Source organism: Ranitomeya imitator, chromosome 8 (assembly GCF_032444005.1).
Source record: "Ranitomeya imitator isolate aRanImi1 chromosome 8, aRanImi1.pri, whole genome shotgun sequence".
Lineage (NCBI taxonomy): Eukaryota > Metazoa > Chordata > Amphibia > Anura > Dendrobatidae > Ranitomeya > Ranitomeya imitator.
The window spans coordinates 44,623,519-44,651,002 of record NC_091289.1 but is presented as its reverse complement, the minus strand read 5'-3'; the positions used below and the strand labels follow the sequence as shown (position 1 = coordinate 44,651,002).

At 45.3% G+C, this 27,484-nt stretch overlaps 1 protein-coding gene across 4 annotated transcripts in view; it reads right to left on the bottom strand.

Moving 5' to 3' along the window:
• The window catches only part of NEK4 (NIMA related kinase 4), a 138,423-nt gene that overhangs the window by 78,533 nt on the left and 32,406 nt on the right, over nt 1-27,484 (bottom strand). For all 4 annotated transcript variants that reach the window (XM_069736822.1, XM_069736819.1, XM_069736821.1 and 1 more), the window contains exons 2-3: nt 23,187-23,453; nt 16,521-16,718 (exon numbers count right to left, since the gene is read on the bottom strand). In XM_069736822.1, the coding sequence (XP_069592923.1) occupies nt 16,521-16,718; nt 23,187-23,453 (465 nt within the window). The remainder of the gene's footprint in view (nt 1-16,520; nt 16,719-23,186; nt 23,454-27,484) is intronic.

Here is a 27,484-nt window from a genome sequence, read left to right as displayed (position 1 = left end):
TTATTAAACATAGAATAAAATTACAGCATACATATTTGTCCTTGTCATTAATCTGCGTGGTTACATTACAGGGATTGAAAAGGACAGAACATACATATGTCAATCATTTCACATATAGAAAAACAGTCAGAACATAGGGTTCTTGAACTACAACCCAACTAAACCTCCAAAAACTACTAAGCCGCCACTTAACCAAAGTTAAATACATTATTTATCTTGTTCTTTTCCCATTGCGCAATATTTGCAGATCAAAGGACCAGGTAAACCACATTTCTCCCAATTAGTCAGGTCACAGAGTGAGATGAGAGGCGTTCCATCTATCCCAGATTTTGCTGAACTTATACGGGCAGCCCCTATTTTGATAAAGAGTGCGCTCATAGGGGACGACTGCATTCACCAGTTCAATCCAGGACCTAACGGAGGGGGGTGAGTTCCCCATCCATCGCATAGCTAGCAGCTTCCTTGCCAAGAAAAGTGTTTCTCGTAGAAAAATCCCCGTATAGTGTTCCCAGGCCTCCTCGTCCCACACTCCAAACAGGCAAATTAAGGGTTCAAGAGGAATCGGAATTGACAGTATTGAAGCTAATAATGACGTCACCTCCCTCCAGTAATGAGAGACTATGGGGCACTGCCATATCATGTGTACAAAATTAGCGTCAGGTGAGTGGCAACGCAAACATTCCGACGTCGAGTATCGACCCATCCGACAAAGTCTCAACGGAGTCAAATATGACTGGTGGATTATATATAATTGGGTCATCTTATTATTGGCTGATGGGGAGACTCTGAGGGGTGATTCCAAAATATCCTCCCATTCCTCACTTTGCATATCAGGAAAAAGCCCCTCCCATTTGCCTCTCACCGAATCCACAACAGAGTTCGTTCCCGCTGATAGCAGATACAGTGGGGCAAAAAAGTATTTAGTCAGTCAGCAATAGTGCAAGTTCCACCACTTAAAAAGATGAGAGGCGTCTGTAATTTACATCATAGGTAGACCTCAACTATGGGAGACAAACTGAGAAAAAAAATCCAGAAAATCACATTGTCTGTTTTTTTAACAATTTATTTGCATATTATGGTGGAAAATAAGTATTTGGTCAGAAACAAAATTTCATCTCAATACTTTGTAATATATCCTTTGTTGGCAATGACAGAGGTCAAACGTTTTCTGTAAGTCTTCACAAGGTTGCCACACACTGTTGTTGGTATGTTGGCCCATTCCTCCATGCAGATCTCCTCTAGATCAGTGATGTTTTTGGCTTCTCACTTGGCAACACGGACTTTCAACTCCCTCCAAAGGTTTTCTATAGGGTTGAGATCTGGAGACTGGCTAGGCCACTCCAGGACCTTGAAATGCTTCTTACGAAGCCACTCCTTCGTTGCCCTGGCGGTGTGCTTTGGATCATTGTCATGTTGAAAGACCCAGCCATGTTTCATCTTCAATGCCCTTGCTGATGGAAGGATGTTTGCACTCAAAATCTCACGATACATGGCCCCATTCATTCTTTCATGTACCCGGATCAGTCGTCCTGGCCCCTTTGCAGAGAAACAGCCCCAAAGCATGGTGTTTCCACCACCATGCTTTACAGTAGGTATGGTGTTTGATGGATGCAACTCAGTATTCTTTTTCCTCCAAACACGACAAGTTGTGTTTCTACCAAACAGTTCCAGTTTGGTTTCATCAGACCATAGGACATTCTCCCAAAACTCCTCTGGATCATCCAAATGCTCTCTAGCAAACTTTAGACGGGTCTGGACATGTACTGGCTTAAGCAGTGGGACACGTCTGGCACTGCAGGATCTGAGTCCATGGTGGCGTAGTGTGTTACTTATGGTAGGCCTTGTTACATTGGTCCCAGCTCTCTGCAGTTCATTCACTAGGTCCCCCCGCGTGGTTCTGGGATTTTTGCTCACCGTTCTTGTGATCATTCTGACCCCACGGGGTGGGATTTTGCGTGGAGCCCCAGATCGAGGGAGATTATCAGTGGTCTTGTATGTCTTCCATTTTCTAATTATTGCTCCCATTGTTGATTTCTTCACTCCAAGCTGGTTGGCTATTGCAGATTCAGTCTTCCCAGCCTGGTGCAGGGCTACAATTTTGTTTCTGGTGTCCTTTGACAGCTCTTTGGTCTTCACCATAGTGGAGTTTGGAGTCAGACTGTTTGAGGGTGTGCACAGGTGTCTTTTTATACTGATAACAAGTTTAAACAGGTGCCATTACTACAGGTAATGAGTGGAGGAAAGAGGAGACTCTTAAAGAAGAAGTTACAGGTCTGTGAGAGCCAGAAATCTTGATTGTTTGTTTCTGACCAAATACTTATTTTCCACCATAATATGCAAATAAATTGTTAAAAAAGCAGACAATGTGATTTTCTGGATTTTTTTTTCTCAGTTTGTCTCCCATAGTTGAGGTCTACCTATGATGTAAATTACAGACGCCTCTCATCTTTTTAAGTGGTGGAACTTGCACTATTGCTGACTGACTAAATACTTTTTTGCCCCACTGTATGTGTATAGGGACGAGATAAGACCCTGAGGGCCCTGGGACTTAAGAATACCTATCAGAGGCAAAGAGGAGATGTTACGGTTCATCCCCTCATTCCTGACAAATGACTGAATGGCAGATCTGAGTTGCAGGTATCGAAAAAATTGAGATCTTGGAAGGTCATATTTATTTTGTAGTTGTTCAAAGGACATAAAAACCCCCTGATCATATAAATCTCCCATCAAAAGAACCCCGTAGGAAACCTAAAATTTTGTAGATGGGTGATTCACTAACATTGGGAAATAACTGTTATCCCACAGAGGCATCTCGGCCACAATGTCCCCAAATCCAGTAACTTTTCTAATTTTCTTCCAAGTGGATCTCGCCAATCGAATCATGGGCAGCAAACCAGGAGCACTTATTTTCCCCGATTCCAAAAGACCCAGCGGACACTTAGCACCAACAGAACTAACTAAGTGATTTTCAGAATTAGGGAGATAGTTATGAGGCATCCATTTACATAATGCTTTAGCCTGTCCCGCCAAATAATATAAAAAAAAATCTGGCAGTGCCGCTCCTCCCTCCTGTTTAGGTCTTTGCAGAGTAGTTAGTTTGAGCTTGGGCCTGCCTTTCCCCCACACAAATGAAGTAACGTGAAAATTTAAACTGGTAAAGAAGAATTTTGGTACAGTTACTGCACTATGTTGGAGGCAATAGTTGAATTTAGGGAGCAAAATCATTTTTATGAGATTAATGCGGCCTGCTACGGACAATGGAAGCTTACTCCAAGAAGCAAATTTCAGTTTAGTGTATTCCAGCAGGGGGAGAACATTGAGCTGTAGGTCCAACCCACTGCATTGGGACATGTAGATACCCAGGTACTTAAATTTAGACACTATGGGCAGTAAAGAAAGAGTACTAAGATTGGGTGCTGGGTGTTGAGATAAAGGTAATAGGGCAGATTTATCCCAATTAATATATAGGCCTGAGAACCCACTAAATTTATCTATGGTAGCAATTATTTTTGGCAACGTTTCTTCTGCCCTATCCATGAATATTATCATATCATCAGCATACAAACCAATGATGTCAGTGCGGTCCGCTATCTTAATACCATCAATACCAGGGGTTGAGCGCAAGCGCACAGCCAATGCCTCTATTGCTAGAGCAAATAGGGCCGGAGAGAGGGGGCACCCTTGACGGGTTCCCCTATACAGTGAAAAGGGTTCAGACATAGAGCCGTTGATAACTATACGGGCCTTGGGTTTCAGATATAACACACCAACCCATTTCAAAAATTTCTCCCCAAAGCCATATTTCTGCAGACAAGCGGACAAAAAGGGCCATTCAAGTGAGTCGAACGCCTTGGCTGCGTCCAGTGACGCCAATGCCCAGGCATTGTCTGGTAACAAAGAACTGTACTGAATCACCGACTGGACCCGTCTAATATTTATAGAGGTGTTCTTACCGGGCATAAAGCCCGTTTGATCTGGATGTATAATATCTAGTATAATGGAGTTCAACCTGGTAGCCAGTATCTTGGCTAGGATCTTATAATCCACATTTACCAAGGATATAGGACGATAGGATCCGCATTCCAAAGGATCTTTCCCCTCCTTCTTAAGTACAATAATATGTGCCTCATAAAAAGTATCTGGTAGACACCCTCCCTTCCATATCTCTTTAAATACTTTCAATAGAAGCGGAGCCAGTATCCCCCGGTATTTCTTATACAACTCTACAGGGAAGCCATCTGGCCCAGGGGCCTTTCCAGAGGCCATATCTGTTATAGCTTGCTCCACTTCCTCCAGAGTAAATTCAGCGTCCATAAAGGTCTGCTGGGCGGAACTCAGCACAGGGAGTGTTATATCGGACAAATATCCCAGGCAATCGGAAACATCAAAACCGCTCTTAGATTCATACAGCCCCTTATAATAGTTATAAAAACATTGAAGTATTCCCTCAGTAGTGGAATTCAATGAGCCGTCCGGTGAGCGAATTTGCAATATCATGTTAGATGTATTATGTTGACGCACTAAGTAGGCCAGAAATTTCCCCGCCTGATTCCCCATTTCAAAGTATGATTGTCGCATAAAAAATAACTTACGCTTAGACTTGGTGTCTATGTGTTGGGTGTACAGTCTTTGCAGAGTCAACCACTCAACCCTATTATCATTAGTCTGGTCAGCTGTATATGTTGCCTCAGCATTTCTCAAACGTTGCTCAATCTCATCGTCCTCCCTCGATGTTACCCTTTTAATATATGAAATTGTAGAAGACAGACAACCCCTCAGATATGCCTTAAGTGTATCCCAAAATAAGTTAATATTCTGAAGTTCTGAGTGGGACTGAATGAAGCAGTTCAGCTGGTCAACTGTCCTATCGTCCGAATCTATTAGTTTGAGCCAAAAGGGATTCAATTTCCATACTCTACCATTATTTAACGTCCCAAACACAAGTTTAAGGATAATCGGACTATGATCCGAGGTCCCTCTATTACCGTGTTCCACACTATCCACCCACCGCACCAGGTCACCGGATCCGAAGATATAATCTATGCGAGAGAGGGAACTTCTAGTGGATGAGTGGCAGGTATATCCCCTCTCCCTGGGGTGATGTATCCTCCATAGATCTATCCAGCCGCTACTTTCCATGAACAGTGTTAACTGAGTCGGGGTCGAAGAAGAAGAAGAAGACAAAGGTTCCCCAGGCAACCCATCTCCCCATCGCATTCTATCTAAACTACTGTCCATAACTAAGTTGAAGTCACCCATACAAATAACATGTGCGTCCGGGTAGCTTAATGCAAAGCTCATTGCCATCTTAAGTACTGAAGTATTAGCCGGGGGGGGGGGTTATATATGCATAGTATGACGTATTCGCGGGAATTAATTAATGCATGGACAAAAACAAAACGTCCCTCTAGATCTCGCCGAGTCGTCTGGGCCTCCCATTGGACGTCTTTGTGTATTAATAGTGATACCCCTCTCGAGTAGCTAGTGTGAAACGTGTGAGCATACCACTGTACCCATGGTTTCTGTACACCTCTGGCTGTATCTCTGGTTAGATGTGTCTCTACCAGGGCCACAATATGGGGATGATATCGTCTAATTTGAGAGAACACCTTGATTTTCTTCCGGGGAGATTTAATACCCCGAATGTTCCATGTCATACATATCAACTCAGACCCCATATCTAGCCATTAAAAAACATGGTATGCATTGATGGTGAGAAAAGTCCACTAATTACGCATGGGAAGTCATAATGGCTTTGGAGGCGGCTCTTACCCAAATACCTACTAAAACTAATTAAATCTAACAGAAAAAAAAAACAACAACTTAACAAAAACTGAACAGTAGAGGAGTAAGATCCTGTACTCCTACAGTCAAATATAAAAGGGGATACCCTCACTGAATCCAGCGTCCGGCATTGTTAACAACCTTAGCACCCACTTAGAGAGCTCCGTTTATGTTACCATTAGACAAGGAGCATAAATTAGGAGTCTTTCACATTAGACACCCCGTGAGACCGCAACCATTCGGCCGCCTCCGCTGGATCCGTGAAGAATAAGGTGGAACCATCATGAACAATGCGCAGTCGAGCCGGATAAAGCATGGAGTAAATGATACTCTTATCTCTAAGTTGTTTCTTGATGTCCATGAACCGCGCTCGCTGCTTTTGGAGTTCCATGGAGAAATCGGGAAAAATCGATATGGTAGCATTGTTGAATTTAATAGGGCCCTTCTGTCGCGCCAGACGAAGAACAGCATCTCTGTCTCTACAGTTGAGAAGACGTGCCAGGAAGGGTCGGGGTGGAGTTCCAGGGGGAAGAGGTCTTGTTGGGACCCTATGGGCCCTCTCCACTGCAAATGTTGAAGAAAATTCGTCCCCCAGGGAGGCCTTAAGCCAGTCCTCCAGAAATTGTTCGGGTTGCTGACCCTCCGAACGCTCCGGCAGACCGATAATTCGAATATTATTGCGACGCAGTCTGTTTTCCAAGTCATCTGCCTTTTGTTTCCAGGCGTTTACAGAGCCAGCGGCTTTTGTCAACTTAGCCTCCATAGGGGTGATGGTATCCTCTATATGAGACACTCTTGTTTCAACCTCCGAAATACGCCCTCTCATAGCTTGCATGTCATGCCGCACACGACCCACCTCAGTATGCACGTCCTCTATTTTTTCTGTGAGAGATGATCTAGTGAGGGATATAGCTTGCATTAGCTGCTCTGACGCCTGTTTAAGAGTCAGTTCATCTTGTTCTCCCTCCTCATTACTATCAGAAAGACGATTTTTACGTTGGGTCTGTGCAGGGTTATTTCTGAGAGTGCGTGTACTATCAGAAGGATCCTCCCTGGCGTACTTCCGTAGTTTATCAGCAGCCCCTGTTCCCTTAGGGTGATGCATGGCAGGCAGCTAGAAGGGCTCCACTGGTTAATTACAGTTATATGTGTATATAGTGCACTCTCCAGTTCCAGTCACAACAGAGTTAAATGTAGGATTGTATTCCAGAGAGACCACTAGATGGGCAGCTGGGATATTGAGAGTGATATAGGCAGCAGTTTTAATATGCACCCAGGCTCTATGTGTTAGAGCAGATCCACAGGCTCCACAGGGGGAACAGCAGAGCGAGGGGGGGGGAGGGTTAACCCCTCTGAAGTTATGGTGCTGGCAGGAGGAGTGCTTGTATGGCAGGGGGCACGGGGCCCAATCTTTCAGGGCACACACACCGTGCCACCTCCTTGTTCTTTCAGGCTAGTCTCTCACCTCCTGAGTTGCGCCGCAGATGTGGCTGAAAGCGCCGCTTCCCCACTGTCAGGGCGCGCGCTGTAGAGATGTGCCCCCCCGCGGACACCGCCGCTCACCCCCGGTCCTCCTGCTCCCGCTCACCGGTACTCTCCAGCGATCACCGCTTGTGTCCGGGGTTCGCCGATTTCAAGAGGGAGGACGCCCGGCACTAAGAGAAGCCGGCGCTGTGTCTGGTCTCCTCAGCGCGTGTACTCACAAAATGGCCGCCGCTGCACGTGGAGTCTGCCGCCCGTCCAGGCCACCGCAGCTCCTTCGTCCCAGACCTTCACCGCAGCCGTCCGGAGGGTCCACCGGGTTCCTGAGACTGTGCGGTACCAGTACCAGCCGGCACAGTGTGTGAATTAAGGGTCCAAATGGCAGGATATGTGCAGGATTGCTGGAGCTCACAGAAGGTGCGTCTTTCCTCCTCAGTTACATAGCCACGCCCCTAGGCCACAACTTCTGACATCAGTTTGGTGAAAATCCTGGGCGCTGAAGCAAGCCCGAAGGGGAGACATTTGAACTGGAAGTGATGTAATATTCCCTTGTTCATTACGGCAAATCTCAGGAATTTTTGGTAGGAAGCGTGTATCGGGACATGATAGTATGCATTGCTTAGGTCTAAGGTGCACATCACCATGCCCTTGTCTATAAGAGGCGTTGTGGATTTTATAGATTCCATCTTGAATCTTTTGTACCGGACCCATCTGCTTAGTGGCTTTAAATTTATGATCGTCCGGGAGTCCCCAGACGGTTTTTTTATTGAAAACAAATGGGAGTAATGGCCTCTGCCTCTTTCTGAAATGGGAACTGGAGTTATCGCGTCTAATTCTATCAACTCCTGGATGTTTGTCCACATAGAGGAGTCTGAGAGCGGACAGGGTCGGGTTACCACAAATCTTTCTGGGGGACTGCTGGAGAACTCTAGTTTGTACCCCTGAGCAATCACCTGCAGAATCCAAGGGTTCTGGGATATTTTCTGCCAACCCCCTAGAAATTTTTGTAACTGACCACCTACCCTGATGTCATTTATTTGGCTTTGCTGTACCTGCACTTGGGAAGATGGAGTCTCTACCCCTTCCACCCTTGGGATAAGACCACCTCCCAGTCTTCCCTTTCCCCCTGTAGTCTGTTCTCTGACTAGGTCGGGATCTGCGAAAGGGCTGGTACTTTTTTGTATTTTCCTCAGGGAATCCCTCCTTTTTATCTGAGGCTTTTTCTAATATGTCATCTAGAATAGGCCCAAATACTTTATTCCCTGAGAATGGGATACCGCACAATTTATTTTTTGACTGAATATCCCCCGACCAGGTCTTTAGCCAGATGGCTCTTCTGGCCGCGTTAGACAAAGACTCGCTTCTGGCAGCGAAGCGTACAGATTCAGCCGAAGCGTCCGCCATAAAGCCTGTTGCCAGTTTAAGCAACGGCAGGGATTTGAGGATAACATCTCTGGAAGTCTTGGCTTTGAGATGTTCCTCCAAATCGTCAATCCATAAATGCATTGACCGGGCTACCGATGTTGCGGCTATATTGGCCCATATTATTGCTGCGGAGGACTCCCAAGTTCTCCTGAGCAGACCATCTGCTTTGCATTCCATAGGATCTTTCAATGCGGAGGAGTCCTCAAATGGGATTGAGGTCTTCTTCGCCACCTTTGCTAGCGGAACATCAATCTTGGGGACTTCATCCCACACCTTAATGTCCTCTGGATTATAGGGTAAACAGAGTTTAAAATCTCTGGGTACCACTAGTCTCTTCTCCGCTTCTTGCCATTCTTCCAGGATCATGGAACGGATGTGGTTATTGATGGGAAAAACCTTTGTCACTTGGGCATGTAATCCGCCAAACATCTCGTCCTGGATCGAGGTCTCCTCTGGCGTGTCCTGTAACTGCATGGTGTTACGTACAGCATAAAGAAGCTCATCTGTGTCTGCCTCAGAGAAGAGATATCTCTTCCCTCTGCCCAATGATCCGTCTCTTTCTTCCTGGTCTGAATCTTCCAAAACCTCTCCTTCAGAAGAGGGGCTAGATTCCCTTGGCCTCTTCCGTGAGGCTTGCGGTTCTGACTGACTTGTCTGGGGAAGATTCAAGCTTGAGATGGATGCCTGAACCTCTTGTCGAATCATTGTCCTCATACTGGATAGTAATGCAGTTTGCTCATCCCCCACAATCTTGGATGTGCATCCTTTGCACAATGGCTTCCGCTAATTTTCCGGAAACCTGGTGGCACATATTGGGCATTTACTTTTCCCAGATATTTTTCTTTCAGTTGTGGGAATGGGAGGATCTGCCTAGGATAGATAGAGATATATATATAGAAATATAGAATACATTGGTAGGGGAGCAGGGGGAGGGGTGAGCTTTGTGATATGGCTTTAACACAGCCCACTCACGTGCCCCTGAAGCTGGTCAGTCCCCTCAGGTCTGGTAGTCTCCTCCATAGTGAGGACAATATTACCATACAGCCGTGTACTCCTATGTCAGGATAGCCGGCGGTAAAAAGACAACGATAGAGCGTTTATATAGGTTTTACCTGGTTGATCCTGCCCTCCTTACCGCGTCCACGCGGTTAACCGTGCTGAAAGTCCTTCCTGAGGCCGTCGCCGTCGCTGGCGTCCCCCAGTCCGATGCTCGTCGCAACCGGAAGTGACGCGGCCCGTCGGCCGGAAGTGATGCGGCCGCAGGTCCTGGAGTAAGCAGCGGCTGCCGCGCTGAGAGCGCTTGCCGGAAATGGACGCGGCCGCATGCTGGGAACGGCCGCCGTCTGGAGATAGCCCCCGCATACACCTCCAGTAACCAGGCACCCGGACCGAGAGCCCCCAGTAAGGAGGAACGGATCCTGAACCCAGGAGCAGCGCTACACTGGGGAGGCTGAGGGACCCCCCATTGCAGGTATCAGCCGCAGATGTCTTGCGGCAGGGAAGGGAAAGGCTGGCCCCCCGATCCCCACCATCTGCACAGCACCGTCGGAGGACACGCTTGCCGTTCCTATCCGCAGTGGGACAGGAAAAACACTGGTGGGTGGAGTGGGGAGGGTCCTTTTAACCGCTTGTTGTTCCTGTCCCACTGAGGGTAAGAAGGACGTCCTCCAATGGTGCTGTCAGGTGGTGAACTGGAAAACAGAGTTTCATTAAAAAGAACTTAAAGGGGTTGTTCAATGAAGACATGCATGCAAGAGTGCCCCTACATTCATTCCCTAGGGGGCTGCGGAGCACCACACTCGGCTTTTTCCAGCAGCCCCATAGATAATCAATGGAGAGGCGGCTGGGAATCCAAACTGCGTCTGCATTTTGTAACAAGCATAAACGTGCCCTGTCGGGGATCAAAAATGTCTGTTCTGCCAATAAGTATGGGTCTCAAAGGTTGGACACCCACCGATAAGCTACCCTGCTCTTGGAAGGGAATCTTTCACCAGGTTTTTGATAACCCATGTGAGAGGAGCATGATGTAGGGGCAGAGACCCTAATTCCAGCAATGTGTCACTTACTGGGCTGCTTGCTGCAGTTTTGAAAAAAAAAAAAAAATCACAGTTTTGTTTTCCACAGATCTAGCAGTTCCCTGACTGCTGAGCTATGTATAACCCCGCCCACACCACTGACTGGCAGTTGTCTGTATACACCGTGTATAGGCAGAAACCTGCCAATCAGTGGTGGGGGCGGGTTTATACATAGAGCTCATGAATATGGAGGACTACATGGCAGCAAGTTTACTACTTCTCTAATGGTGATCTCTGGCTGATAAAACTGATTTTATTTAAACTACAGCAAGCAGCCCAGTAAGTGACACATCCGTGAAATAATTGTATCCGTCTCTACATTATGCCGCTGACAGATTAGGTAAAAAAGAAGGAAACAAGGCGCACAACCGTAAATCAAATAACAGGGAGGTGCCAAAAGGCCGGTAGTAAAAAGCCACATGAACAAAAAAAGAGAAAAGGACTACCGAAAAGCCCGCACACTACACCAAATAATATATGAAATTTTTATTGGGTACACCAAAAACAGCAACAAACACATATAAAACATAAGTAAAAGCAGCACAAGAGCACCCCACTCATGGACCCCCTACAAATACATGATTAACCCCTTTACCCCCAAGGGTGGTTTGCACGTTAATGACCAGGCCAATTTTTACAATTCTGACCACTGTCCCTTTATGAGGTTATAACTCCGAAACGCTTCAACGGATCCTGGTGATTCTGACATTGTTTTCTCGTGACATATTGTACTTCATGATAGTGGTAAAATTTCTTTGATAGTACCTGCGTTTATTTGTGAAAAAAACAGAAATTTGGCGAAAATTTTGAAAATTTCGCAATTTTCAAACTTTGAATTTTTATGCAATTAAATCACAGAGATATGTCACACAAAATACTTAATAAGTAACATTTCCCACATGTCTCCTTTACATCAGCATAATTTTGGAACCAATTTTTTTTTTTGTTAGGGAGTTATAAGGGTTAAAAGTTGACCAGCAATATCTCATTTTTACAACACCATTTTTTTTTAGGGACCACGTCTCATTTGAAGTCATTTTGAGGGGTCTATATGATAGAAAATGCCCAAGTGTGACACCATTCTAAAAACTGCACCCCTCAAGGTGCTCAAAACCACATTCAAGAAGTTTATTAACCCTTCAGGTGTTTAATAGGAATTTTTGGAATGTTTAAATAAAAATGAACATTTAACTTTTTTACACAAAAAATTTACTTCAGCTCCAATTTGTTTTATTTTACCAAGGGTAACAGGAGAAATTGGACCCAAAAAGTTGTTGTCCAATTTGTCCTGAGTACGCTGATACCCCATATGTGGCAGTAAACCACTGTTTGGGCGCATGGGAGAGCTCGGAAGGGAAGGAGAGCTATTTGACTTTTCAATGCAAAATTGACAGGAATTGAGATGGGACGCCATGTTGCGTTTGGAGAGCCACTGATGTGCCTAAACATTGAAACCCCCCACAAGTGACACCATTTTGGAAAGTAGACCCCCTAAGGAACTTATCTAGAGGTGTGGTGAGCACTTTGACCCACCAAGTGCTTCACAGAAGTTTATAATGCAGAACCGTAAAAATAAAAAATCATATTTTTTCACAAAAATTATATTTTTGCCCCCAATTTTTTATTTTTCCAAGGGTAAGAGAAGAAATTGGACCTCAAAAGTTGTTGTCCAATTTGTCCTGAGTACGCTGATACCCCATATGTGGCAGTAAACCACTGTTTGGGCGCATGGGAGAGCTCGGAAGGGAAGGAGCGCAGTTTGACTTTTCAATGCAAAATTGACAGAAATTGAGATGGGACGCCATGTTGCGTTTGGAGAGCCACTGATGTGCCTAAACATTGAAACCCCCCACAAGTGACACCATTTTGGAAAGTAGACCCCCTAAGGAACTTATCTGGATGTGTGGTGAGCACTTTGACCCACCAAGGGCTTCACAGAAGTTTATAATGCAGAGCCATAAAAATAAAACAAAATTTTTTTCCCACAAAAATTATTTTTTAGCCCCCAGTTTTGTATTTTCCCTAGGGTAACAGGAGAAATTGGACCACAAAAGTTGTTGTCCAATTTGTCCTGAGTACGCTGATACCCCATATGTGGGGGGGAACCACCGTTTGGGCGCATGGGAGGGTTCGGAAGGGAAGGAGCGCCATTTGGAATGCAGACTTAGATGGAATGGTCTGCAGGCGTCACATTGCGTTTGCAGAGCCCCTAATGTACCTAAACAGTAGAAACCCCCCACAAGTGACACCATTTTGGAAAGTAGACCCCTAAGGAACTCATCTTGATGTGTTGTGAGAGCTTTGAACCCCCAAGTATTTCACTACAGTTTATAACGCAGAGCCATGCAAATAAAAAATATTTTTTTTTCCACAAAAATTATATTTTAGCCCCCAGTTTTGTATTTTTCCAAGGTTAGCAGGAGAAATTGGACCCTAAATGTTGTTGTCCAATTTGTCCTGAGTACGCTGATACCCGATATGTGGGGGGGAACCACCGTTTGGGCGCATGGGAGGGCTCGGAAGGGAAGGAGCATCATTTGGAATGCAGACTTAGATGGATTGGTCTGCAGGCGTCACATTGCGTTTGCAGAGCCCCTAATGTACCTAAACAGTAGAAACCCCCCACAAGTGACCCCATATTGGAAACTAGACCCCTCAATGAACTTATCTAGATGTGTTGTGAGAACTTTGAACCCCCAAGTGTTTCACTACAGTTTATAACGCAGAGCCGTGAAAATAAAAAATCTTTTTGTTTTCCCACAAAAATTATTTTTTAGCCCCCAGTTTTGTATTTTCCCAAGGGTAACAGGAGAAATTGGTCCACAAAAGTTGTTGTCCAATTTGTCCTGAGTACGCTGATAACCCCTAATGTTGGGGTAAACCCCTGTTTGGGCACACAGGAGAGCTCGGAAGGGAAGGAGCACTGTTTTACTTTTTCAACGCAGAATTGGCTGGAATTGAGATCGGACGCCATGTCGTGTTTGGAGAGCCCCTGATGTGCCGAAACAGTGGAAACCCCCCAATTATAACTGAAACCCTAATCTAAACACACCCCTAACCCTAATTCCAACGGTAACCCTAACCACACCTCTAACCCTGACACACCCCTAACCCTAATCCCAACCCTATTCCCAACTGTAAATGTAATCTAAACCCTAACCCTAACTTTAGCCCCAACCCTAACTGTAGCCCCAACCCTAACCCTAATCCTAGCCCTAACCCTAGCCCTAACCCTAACCCTAACCCTAGCCCTAACCCTAGCCCTAACCCTAGCCCTAACCCTAGCCCTAGCCCTAACCCTAGCCCTAACCCTAGCCCTAACCCTAACCCTAGCCCTAGCCCTAACCCTAGCCCTAACCCTAGCCCTAACCCTAGCCCTAGCCCTAACCCTAGCCCTAACCCTAGCCCTAGCCCTAACCCTAGCCCTAACCCTAGCCCTAACCCTAGCCCTAACCCTAGCCCTAATGGGAAAATGGAAATAAATACATTTTTTTTTATTTTTCCCTAACTAAGGGGGTGATGAAGGGGGGTTTGATTTACTTTTATAGCGAGTTTTTTAGCGGATTTTTATGATTGGCAGCCGTCACACACTGAAAGACCCTTTTTATTGCAAAAAATATTTTTTGCAATACCACATTTTGAGAGCTATAATTTTTCCATATTTTGGTCCACAGAGTCATGTGAGGTCTTGTTTTTTGCGGGACGAGTTGACGTTTTTATTGAAAACATTTTGGGGCACGTGACATTTTTTTATCGCTTTTTATTCCGATTTTTGTGAGGAAGAATGACCAAAAGCCAGCTATTCATGAATTTCTATTGGGGGAGGCGTTTATACCGTTCCGCGTTTGGTAAAATTGATAAATCAGTTTTATTCTTCGGGTCAGTACGATTACAGCGATACCTCATTTATATCATTTTTTTATGGTTTGGTGCTTTTATACGATAAAAACTATTTTACAGAAAAAATAATTATTTTTGCATCGCTTTATTCTCAGGACTATAACTTTTTTATTTTTTTGCTGATGATGCTGTATGGCGGCTCTTTTTTTGCGGGACAATATGACGCTTTCAGCGGTACCATGGTTATTTATATCTGTCCTTTTGATCGCGTGTTATTCCACTTTTTGTTCGGCGGTATGATAATAAAGCGTTGTTTTTTGCCTCGTTTTTTTTTTTTTTTTCTTACGGTGTTTACTGAAGGGGTTAACTAGTGGGCCAGTTTTATAGGTCGGGCCGTTACGGACGCGGCGATACTAAATATGTGTACTTTTATTGGTTTTTTTTTTTTATTTAGATGAAGAAATGTATTTATGGGAATAATATTTTTTTTTTTTTCATTATTTTGGAATATTTTTTTTTATTTTTTTTACACATTTGGAAATTTTTTTTTTTACTTTTTTACTTTGTCCCAGGGGGGGACATCACAGATCAGTGATCTGACAGTTTGCACAGCACTCTGTCAGATCACTGATCTGACATGCAGCGCTGCAGCCTTCAGTGCCTGCTCTGAGCAGGCTCTGTGAAGCCACCTCCCTCCCTGCAGGACCCGGATCCGCGGCCATCTTGGATCCGGGGCTCGAGCAGGGAGGGAGGTGAGGAGACCCTCGCAGCAACGCGATCACATCGCGTTGCTGCGGGGGGCTCAGGGAAGCCCGCAGGGAGCCCCCTCCCTGCGCGGTGCTTCCCTGCACCGCCGGCACATCGCGATCATCTTTGATCGCGGTGTGCCAGGGGTTAATGTGCCGGGGGCGGTCCGTGACCGCTCCTGGCACATAGTGCCGGATGTCAGCTGCGATAAGCAGCTGACACCCGGCCGCGATCCCCCCGTGAGCGCGGCCGATCGGCTATGACGTACTATCCCGTCCAGGGTCAGATAAGCCCAGGGCACCTCGACGGGATAGTACGTCTAAGGTCACAGAGGGGTTAATGACAAAATGATAAATGCAAAATAGCAAAGAATATGGATATAAATATATAATAGTCATCAAAAACATGTAGACAAATGCAAATGCATGTGGAATGGCAAATATATACGACCTCCTAAAATTACCATGTAACAAAACAGAGACACAGCGACAAGTAATTTAGTGGCTAATATGTATCCTACTCAGACCAATATAAACCTATAATAGAAAATTGGTCATGCTCTGAAATATTCCGAAGGGCAAGCCACCATAGCCCATAGAAGGCCAGTAACCAGGCCGGCACAGATAGAGAAATGTATGAAACGGCCCTAGTCACGTGTGCACCTAAAGTAGCACAGAGCCAAATATATAGGCCATAGTAAAAGTATGACTCGCAGACCAACAAAGGAGGGAAATACCAACCAGGAGGGGGCCCCAGATGAAAATGGGAGCGGGGCGCGACCCAACGCGTATCGCCGTAACCCGTACGGCTTCGTCAGGGGAGGATGTATACGGATAAATGCAGGTCATATATGACCAATTTCCTATTATAGGTTTATATTGGTCTGAGTAGGATACATATTAGCCACTATTCTTTGCTATTTTGCATTTATCATTTTGTCATTAATCATGTATTTGTAGGGGGTCCATGAGTGGGGTGCTCTTGTGCTGCTTTTACTTATGTTTTATATGTGTTTGTTGCTGTTTTTGGTGTACCCAATAAAAATTTCATATATTATTTGGTGTAGTGTGCGGGCTTTTCGGCTGACAGATTAGGTAGCACAATCCTGGCGACAGATTCCCTTTAATACAAATGGAGGTTAATAATGTATAGTAAATGGGTCAGTACCTTATAATTATATGGCTGATTAGAAAACAGCTCTGGGCTCATATAGTAAGGGGTCCCAATGAGAGTGCTGGCCATGTCATACTGGCTATCCAGGACCCGGGCAATCCCCAGGTCTCCTACTTTGATGATGTTCGATTTAGTCAGGAAAATATTCTGCGTTTTCAAGTCTCGATGCATAATATGCAAATTGTGTAAATACTGCGAAAAGAGGATGGAACAATGTTAATGGCAGACAGTGATAAGGACATTGCATAACACAGCTTCATAAGTGGAAAAAGGATCAGCTGAATTCTCAGACTCGCAAAACTAGATTGGTTAGCCCAGTTACAGAAAAGTCTTAGGACATTGTACCTGCCTTCTGAGAAGATAATGGAATTTATAATGATATGTTTCTTCTCTTGTGAATTCTATGTAGTGTTTACAGGGGTAGTCCAGGACTACAACTGGTCTAAAAACTAACAGGCAGGTAGTTGTTAATAACCTATCTGATCTGCCCAGCGCCGATCTATACTGGCACAGAGCGGCCGCTGATCGGTTCTGCAGCTTCCACTGATGTCACGTAGACAAAGCAGCGGTTTCTCTTCTGCTGTACTCTGTTGACGGGCGGTGACTGCCGACATTATGCTGATTGATAGCCGGCTCCCTGCTGCCTAAATGCGGGGAACCAACAGTCAATCCACATGACGCTGTGAGTTATGCAGTGCTGACAGTGCAGCCAAAAAGAAGAATAGCTGCTATGTTGATGATGAGCAGCTGAATCGCCGGCAGGAGCGGTCAGTGACAGCTCTCAGTTGGCACCAGGTAGAACAGGCAGCTGGTTGCCTCTGGTAGCAGCTACTTGTCATGGTAAAAAAAATAAAATAGTCCAGGAAAACCCCTTTAATGAGTGAACACAGAAAAAAGTAGACCTGGTGATCACATATTGCCCGATGCCCCACTGGCATCGCAAAGCTTATCAGCAATGCCAGTGACTAAAGACTGGACAGGAGGCGGTTCTCCACCATGATGGTAAATGTCGACCGGACTTCTTTTACCTCTTAGTGAACATATTATATACCAATAATACATATAAATATACAAAGAGATATAACATTTAATTCATATAAAAGAAAAAAAAGCTCAGGCCAACGATTGTTATAACCACTCCCATCACACATAAGTACCACACAACCAAAATAAAGGACAGAATTTCAAAATGGGATTTTTTTTGTCAAATTTCAAGAATAGAGAACTAGAGTTTGTAAAGAAAAATTATAGTTTTTTTTTTCTTTTTGTACAGGTAACTGAAATAATGTATAACCCGTTAGCTGATTCATACTGCCTAAGCCACGGGCAGCATGACGTGGAAACTGGCTGCACGAGTAATGTTTTTCTCTGAAAGGCTCCGGACCAAAGTAAGGCTACGTTCACATTTGCGTTGTGCGCTGCTGCGTCGGCGACGCAACGCACAACGCAAACAAGAACGCATGCAAAACGCATAGTTTTGCGACGCATGCGTCCTTTTTTTTTGCCGGATTTTGGACGCAAAAAAAATGCATCTTGCTGCGTCCTCTGCGCCCTAACGCTTGCGGCAAAAAAGACGCATGCATCACAAAACGCATGCAAACGGATGTCCATGCGCCCCCATGTTAAATATAGGGGCGCATGACGCATGCGTCGCCACGGTGGCGCCCGACGCAGCCCGGCAGAACGCAAATGTGAACGTAGCCTAAGAGATTGAGACTAGTCTGGCACAACCCACTAGCCGGCTTTTCTCTGCACTGCTACAGGTGATTGACAGGTCTCTCGCAGAGCGAGATATCAGTCACTCACTAGGAGCAGCGCTGGGAGGAGCGGTCTACTCTGGTCTCAGGTTAGATCTGCTAACTATTCCATTTCTGAAATGATGGAGCATTTCAGAGAGCAATATACTTTACACTGAATGAGGTTTGGGCAACATGAAGCAACTGACAGGTGTACTTTAAAAAAGAAAGAACTCTAGTATAAAGATAACGAAAAAAAAAATAGCTCCGTGTGTCACAAAAATGACATATAAATAAATATTAATAGGACAGATACCTCTGAGCATGTGTAATAGAAAGCACTGCCCCTCCCTTCATGTGCGGGAAGGTGTTCCTAGTGGATATCCTGATCTAATAACGGAGATGCAAGGAGTGCAGAGGTAAGAAGAGGCTGCTCACACTGCTGCCCCGTGTCTATCTTATCTAATATTGGAGGTATCAGGTGCGCTGAGGGAAGAAGAGGCTGCTCACACTGTTATCCACCATATTTTTGTGATCTTTTACTGGAGATACCAGGAGTGCTGAGGTAATAAAAGGCTGCTCATACTGATATCCACCATGTCAGTCTGATCTAATAGAGGAGATACTAAGTGTTCTGTGGCAAACAGAGGCTGCTCACACTGGTGTCCATCTTGTCTATCTAATCTACATAATACTAGATACCAGAGGTGCTGAGATAAGTAAAGGCTGTTAACACTGTTGTCCATACTATCTGATCTAATAATGGAGATATCAGGAGTGCTGAGGGAAGAAGAGGCTGCTCACACTGCTATCCCCGCCTATCTTATCTAATACAGGAGATACTAAAGGTACCGTCACACTAGACGATATCACTAGCGATCCGTGACGTTGCAGCGTCCTGGCTAGCGATATCGTCCAGTGTGACAGGCAGCAGCGATCAGGCCCCTGCTGTGATATCGCTGGTCGGGGAAGAAAGTCCAGAACTTTGTTTCGTCGCTGGATCTCCCGCTGACATCGCTGAATCGGCGTGTGTGACGCCGATTCAGCGATGTCTTTGCTGGTAACCAGGGTAAACATCGGGTTACTAAGCGCAGGGCCGCGCTTAGTAACCCGATGTTTACCCTGGTTACCAGCGTTAAAGTAAAAAAAAAAACACTACATACTTACCTACCGCTGTCTGTCCCCGGCGCTCTGCTTCTCTGCACTCCTCCTGTACTGGCTGTAAGCACAGCGGCCGGAAAGCAGAGCGGTGACGTCACCGCTCTGCTTTCCGGCTGACCGGCGCTCACAGCCAGAGCAGAGAAGCACAGCGCCGGGGACAGACAGCGGTAGGTAAGTATGTAGTGTTTGTTAATTTTTCCTTTAACGATGGTAACCAGGGTAAACATCGGGTTACTAAGCGCGGCCCTGCGCTTAGTAACCCGATGTTTACCCTGGTTACCGGCATCGTTGGTCGCTGGAGAGCTGTCTGTGTAACAGCTCTCCAGCGACCAAACAGCGACGCTGCAGCGATCCGGATCGTTGTCGGTATCGCTGCAGCGTCGCTTAGTGTGACGGTACCTTAAGGGTGCTGAGGTAAGAAGAGACTGCTCACACTGGTGTCCATCTTGCCTATCTAATCTAATACTAGATACCAGAGGTGCTGAGATAAGTAAAGGCTGTTAACACTGTTGTCCACACTATCTGATCTAATAATGGAGATTTCAGGAGTGCTGAGGGAAGAAGAGGCTGCTCACAATGCTGTCCCCGCCTATCTTATCTAATACAGGAGATACTAAGGGTGCTGAGGTAAGAAGAGGCTGCTCACACTGCTTTCCACCCTGATCAAATACTTGAGATATCAGGAGTGCTGAGATAAGAAGAGGTTGCTCACACTGCCGCCCCTGCCTATCTTATCTAATACAGGAGATACTAAAGGTGCTGAGGTAAGAAGAGGCTGCTCACACTGCTTTCCACCCTGATCTAATACTGGAGATATCAGGAGTGCTGAGGTAAGAAGACACTGCTCTCACTGCTTTCCACCATGATCTAATACTGGAGATATCTGCAGTGCTGAGGTAAGAAGAGGCTGCTCACACTGCTGTCCATCCTGTCTATCTGATCTAATACTGGAGATATCGCAGGGCTGAGGTAAGAAGAGGCTGCTCACACTGCTGTCCATCATATCTTTCTGATCTAATATTAGAGATATCAGGGGTGCTGAGATAAGAAGAGGCTGCTCACACTGCCGCCCCTGCCTATTTTATCTAATACAGGAGATAGTAAGGGTGCTGAGGTAAGAAGAGGCTGCTCACACTGCCATCCACCATATCTTTATGATCTAATATTAGAAATATCAGGGGTGCTGGGATAAGAAGAGGCTGCTCACACTGCCATCCCCGCCTATCTTATCTAATACAGGAGATACTAAGGTTGCTGAGGTAAGAAGAGACTGCTCACACTGCTTTCTACCCTGATCTAATACTGGAGATATCAGCAGTGCTGAGGTAAGAAGAGGCTGCTCACACTGCTGTCCACTATATCTTTCTAATCGCATACTGAAGATAACAGGGGTACGGAGGTAAGAAGAGACTGCTCATAGTGCTATCCATAATGTCTGTCTGATCTACTACTAGATATGCCAGGGGTGCTAGGGTAAGTAGAAGTTATTAAAGGGAACCTGTCACCCCGAAAATCGCGGGTGAGGTAATCCCACCGGCATCAGGGGCTTATCTGCAGCATTCTGTAATGCTGTAGATAAGCCCCCGATGTTACCTGAAAAAGGAGAAAAAGACGTTAGATTATACTCACCCAGGGGCGGTCCCGCTGCTGGTCAGGTCGGATGGGCGTCTCCGGTCCGCTCCGGCGCCTCCTATCTTCTTTCCATGACGTCCTCTTCTGATCTTCAGCCACGGCTCCGGCGCAGGCGTACTTTGCTCTGCCCTGTTGAGGGCAGACAAAGTACTGCAGTGCGCAGGGCCTCTGACCTTTCCGGCGCCTGCGCACTGCAGTACTATCCTCTGCCCTCAAGAGGGCAGAGCAAAGTACGCCTGCGCCGGAGCCGTGGCTGAAGATCAGAAGAGGACGTCATGGAAAGAAGATAGGAGGCACCGGAGCGGACCGGAGACGCCCATCCGACCTGACCAGCAGCGGGACCGCCCCTGGGTGAGTATAATCTAACGTCTTTTTCTCCTTTTTCAGGTAACATCGGGGGCTTATCTACAGCATTACAGAATGCTGCAGATAAGCCCCTGATGCCGGTGGGATTACCTCACCCGTGATTTTCGGGGTGACAGGTTCCCTTTAACACTGCTGTCCACCCTGTCTATCTGATCTAATACAGGAGATAAGAGTGCTGTGGTAAGAAAAGGCTGCTCACACTGCTGTCCTCCCTGTCTATCTGATCTAATACTACAGCGCTGAGGGAAGAAGAGGCTGCTCACACTGCTGCCCATGTGATCTAATACTGGAGATACTAGGAGCGCTGAGGGAAGAAGAGGCTGCTCACACTGCTGCCCACGTGATCTAATACTGGAGATACTAGGAGCGCTGAGGGAAGAAGAGGCTGCTCACACCTCTATCTAATACTGGTGATACCGGGGGGAGGGAGGAGAGGTAAGGAGAGGAGAGGCTGCTCACACTGTTTTCCACCCTGTCTAATTAATCTAATACTGGAGCTACCAGAGGGGCTGACGTAAGAAGAGGCCATTCTGTCTGTCACCATGTCTTTTAGAATGATAATACAAAGTTTAAGTATTTCCAGATCACAACAATGACGCTTCCTTCTGCACATGCTCACAGGTACCTGTACTATCAAAATTCTAGGACAGGTTTCTGTCAGTGGAACAAGGTAGCAACTATTTTACTTCTATAGTGGTTACCTTCCTAGACATTTTTTTCTGTTACATGCATTTTTAAAAAATGCAATTTTTTTTTCCACATAATGATCTTTATTAAAAAACAAAATTAGTACTCTTGCAATTTTCACACTGGCCACTAAGGCTTATTTTAGACTCATACTTCATGTCTTTCAGGCAGAGTTTTCAGCAGGCTCATTATCTTCAGAGGAAGAATTACAATGACAGCTGATAACACAAGACCCATCAATCACAATAGGCGTTGTTACACAGCTGACCCTGCTGTCTGCCCTGCACAGGCTCATCAGGTACTTTAATACAAACGAACAGGTTGGGATCTGACTATTTTGGATTGTGGCTAACGTACACGTGTTGTTTCCTGAAACAACAAAACGTTTAAAAGTCTAAAAAACAAAAAAGCGACAATGCTTAGTGTGAAAATTACATGATTTCTATTTTTTTTTATTTTTCATACAGATTGTGATATTGAAAAATTAATAAATGCAAAGATGCCCCAAAAATGTAAAAAATATATTTAGCACAAAAACATGGTTTCAACAATAGGTCTATTTTCCAATGATAGATTCCTTTTAAAGCCCAAACAGGCCTAGTCATTTAAGAGTTAATAACATGCAGATGAACAGTTAATAATGGAGAACTATGATCACAAAAGACACCGGTAAACTAGGTGACATTGCCACTAAAGCCGGTTTTAGACGTTTGACATTCATGGTCTGAGAACGGACCGCAATGTGTGGACTGATAGCATGTCTCCTGATCTGACCTCAACAGCCACGTTGGAGGCCAGTCTGTACAGTGTGGTCTGTACTCGGATAGTGAATGTCGGACGGGTGAAACGGACCCAACGTATGACTCCAACCGCAATAGCGTAAGCACCAGTAAAACTGGGCCAATGTCAGAGATCACTGGTACTAAGGAGACCATTACAGAATGAGACATCCTGTGGATCCAAGGACAGGCGCACAGAGGATACCTAAGTGCCCAAATACACTTGGAGCTTGTCCTCACACCCCAAAGACAATTATCATCAAGGCACAAAAAGTTGCCCAATACTCTTTTTACGCTACCTGTAGTGCCATGGTGATCTGAATAAACCACTCCACTACTTGGCTTTCTGGAAGATGTTTGCCTTTTTGTTCCTTAAGTTTGTGGTACAAGTCTCCCCCTTCGCAGAAGCTCATGGCGATGTAGAGCAGGCCATCGTCACCCTCCCACGATTCCTTATATGCCACGATGTTGGGATGCTTCAGCTGAGAGAGCAGCTGCGCCTCTTGCTCGGCCGCTTTCCGTTCTCTGCGAGGAGCGTTGCGGAGGCTCAGTTTCTTAATCACATACTATGGGAAAGACATGGAAAGTTTTTTTTATTATTAATTATTATTATTATTATTACAATTATTAATAATTTTTTTAATGGGATGGAAACAAATTCAGAATTTCGTTTATAAAATTGGATTTGTGTCACCATATTTGGTCGGGAGAGCTGCCGGCCAGTCTGATCCCTGTCCTATTTATACAGCCGGCTGACTGCGCCCCGCCAGTCACTTTCGACTATCTGGCCTCCATACCGGGCATTGTTCATCCTGCAGACTAAATGGCTCCATCAGGGATCTCCGCTAGAATCCGTTTTTTCAGGGAGTCTTCACTACAGATCATTAACAAGTGTTTATCAAATATATGTAAAGTGATAGAAACTGTCAAAAATCGAGTAATGTTGAAATAAACAGAATACTTTAACCATCACAAGACCGAACCATTTTTCACTTTTGCACATTTGTCTTTTTTTCCTCCCCTTTTTCCAAGAGACATATCTTTTCTATATTCCCTTCATCATAGCTGTATGAGGGCTTGTTTTTTTTTCTGGGACGAGTTGTAGTTGTGAATGACACATTTTACCATATAATGTACTGGGAAAAAAAAATCCAAATTAGGTAAAATGGTGAAAAAAAACAAAAATACATTTCTCCAATTGATTTTTGTGTTTCGTTTTTACGTTGCTCTTTGTATGGTAAAAAAAAATACCAGACAACATGATCCTTCCGGTTATTACGATGACACCAAACTGGCATAGGTTTTGTTATAATCTAACAGTCAAAAATTCAGAATTTGGTAAATTTAAAAAAAAATAAAAATGTTGTTTATATTGCCATTTTCTGACACCAGAACCTTTATTATTTTTCTGTCAGTGGACCAGCATTGGGGCTTGTGTAGTGAGCGGTAGTTTTTATTCTTACCATTTTTGGGGTAAGGAAGATGTACGTATAATGTAGAAATGGAGAAAGCACACCAAAAAGATAAAGTGCTAAACGATTGCACATTATTGGCCCATGCGATGAGGTTTCTGGTCATAAAGCAGTAACACAAGTGCACATGACTATAAATCATACATCATTGATATAAAAGACATCATAGAGGCAGAAGGGGTAGAAAGTAGATACGTAAGGGATAAAATACAGAACAAAACTGAACACAATACATCAAATAATCAAAAACATTTAAAGTGCAGAGATTGCTAATCATTTTGCAGTGACAGCTATTAATCATTTACAGTTTCCAACGTTACAAAATTGCAATGTATCCGTAAAAATCGGATGTAACACTGGCGGTCCGTACGGCAACAGATTATTTCTGCACCAGTAGAGTTCAATATTCGAGTCTCTGGTAGAAACTAGTGCAAGATATGTTATCAAAAACAGATTCGGTCATAATCATTGGTCCATTCGTTTTTTATCCTGTACAGAACTCAGACCAAAAATATTGTAGTGTGAACAAGCACATACACAGATATACAGTTGTGGCCAAAAGTATTGACACCCCTGCAATTCTGTCAGATAATACTCCGTTTCTTCCTGAAAATGATTGCAAACACAAATTCTTTGGTATTATTATCTTCATTTAATTTGTCTTAAATGAAAAAAACACAAAAGAGAATGAAGCAAAAAGCAAAACATTGATCATTTCACACAAAACTTCAAAAATGGGCCAGACAAAAGTATTGGCACCCTCAGCCTAATACTTGGTTGCACAACCTTTAGCCAAAATAACTGCGACCAACCGCTTCCGGTAACCATCAATGAGTTTCTTACAATGCTCTGCTGGAATTTTAGAACATTCTTCTTTGGCAAACTGCTCCAGGTCCCTGGTATTTGAAGGGTGCCTTCTCCAAACTGCCATTTTTAGATCTCTCCACAGGTGTTCTATGGGATTCAGGTCTGGACTCATTGCTGGCCACCTTAGACGTCTCCAGTGCTTTCTCTCAAACCATTTTCTAGTGCTTTTTGAAGTGTGTTTTGGGTCATTGTCCTGCTGGAAGACCCATGACCTCTGAGGGAGATCCAGCTTTCTCACACTGGGCCCTACATTATGCTGCAAAATTTGTTGGTAGTGTGGCACCCCTAGAGGTATTTGCCACAAATATAGTTACTGACACTGAATACAAATACTAAAATAGCAAGACTGCACTACCTCCTCCGGCCAGAAGGGGGAGCTCCAGAGACTCCCCTTGATCCATTCTGGTCTGAGAGAAGAACTGGCAGTTGGGCTAAGGAGCTGAAAGTGAGAGGTCATACAGCTGAATTTCTAACAGCCCTATGACGGTTTCCAGGCCCAAATCACCGGCCTGAGGAGAAGAGGGATAGAGAAAAAGGACATTGTGAGAACCGGGTAGCATTAATCACTACCCAGAACAGGCGCAAAGACGGATACCGGATCCGTGGCTGTATTCATTACATATAATACAGCAACCGTAAAAACGTGAGGTGATATCAGCTTCACTAGGGTCGGACGCAGTAACAGACACAGAGTTCAGCGGTACTCCCGGAGAGGGTAAGCCGATAAAAGGACTCGGGTTGCCCGTCGAACCAGGACCCGGAGGGGACAGATTGGGCCGGCAGCCAGTTCACATACAGCAGCAGGGCCACACAGATATTGCGTACAATAAGAGGCGAAGACCCCGGCAGGGTCAAAGTAACTCAGAGTTCCCATACAGACTCCGGTGACAGGACTGGTTGTAAATCCTTTTATGTTAAAGTAAACTGGTTAAACGTTTCAGTGCCTCAGTCTTTCATTTGGACAATAGCCATCTATCCAGGATTGGGATCATTACCGCTGGGAGAACCTGCTGCTGATCAAGTAAGTGCCTGTTCCCTCACGATACCCTTTACACTGTGCATTGCCTGAGGCCACAGCACCGGGTCAAGCCACCCGTGACGTCCCCCTCAAGAGACAGACCCCATTGGTCCGGTGCTGGGTACCCCGGTCTCTCGGGCGTCACAATTGGCGTCACGAACAGGATGGAGCCAGCCCATATACCGGGTATTGTGTGCCGTGATTGGAGCCCAAAACTTTGAAAACTTGGATGAAAAATCGTGAAAATTGACTTTATTAAAGAAAATTCCATTTCCCATTAAAAACTATTGAAAGTGACTTTTCCCCATTGGTTATAATGGAGTAAAGATGGCCGCCATCCCCTGAGGCAATCACCTCATAACCGTTAGGCGCGAGACTGTTAATTGAGCTACGCCATTATCTGAGCCCCAGTCTAACTGAAAAACTTCAGAATCCGCCATTACAGAGCGCGCGGCGGGCGGGAGCAGCAGGGGGCGTGTCATTGTGGGCGGCACCAAGCTGAGCGCTCTGACGTCAGAGCAAGGGGAAAACCAATCCTGCTGCACAGCAGAACGAATCTACACTATCCCGACGGAAGCGGAGGACCGGAAGGGTCCGGATTAACTAAGGGGGCACAGTATGTCGCAGCACGGAGACGCCGCAGCACCCGGCGGCGCTAATGCAGCTGAAAGACAGAGTGTCGATAGAGCGTCTGGTAGCGCAGCGGTGCAAGGAGTGGCGCCCATCATGCCGGTGCTGATGCCATATACCCCAGGTGGCCCGTGGCTTCCAATGTATGAAGGTGAGCCTAAAACCCTTGACGATTTCAGAGAAAAGATGCTGGCCCATTTTAACATGTTCCCCGTGGGTGAAGTTCAGCGTGTTAGTCTCCTGATGATGCAGTTAAGTGGCCATGCTAAGCGAGAAGTCACAGCATGGGCAGCTGATCTAAAAGGCACTGTTGAACGCATATTTGCTGGATTAAAAGCTACATTTGAAACCACTGCCAGCAGCAAAGCTAAAATACGATTCTTTAATTGCAAACAAAAAGTTAATGAGGGTGTGAGAGACTTTGCCTTAAACCTGCAGGAAGCCCTTAAATCACTTACACTGGCTGAACCCATTTTTAACACCGGAGCGGATAAACTGCTAAGAGATCAATTTATGGAGGGACTCTACACCCCTTCTCACCGGGGGCATGTGAGCATGCTTGTTTTTAAGAACCCTGAATTGACATTTGCTCAATTAAAGGAGAGCGCTA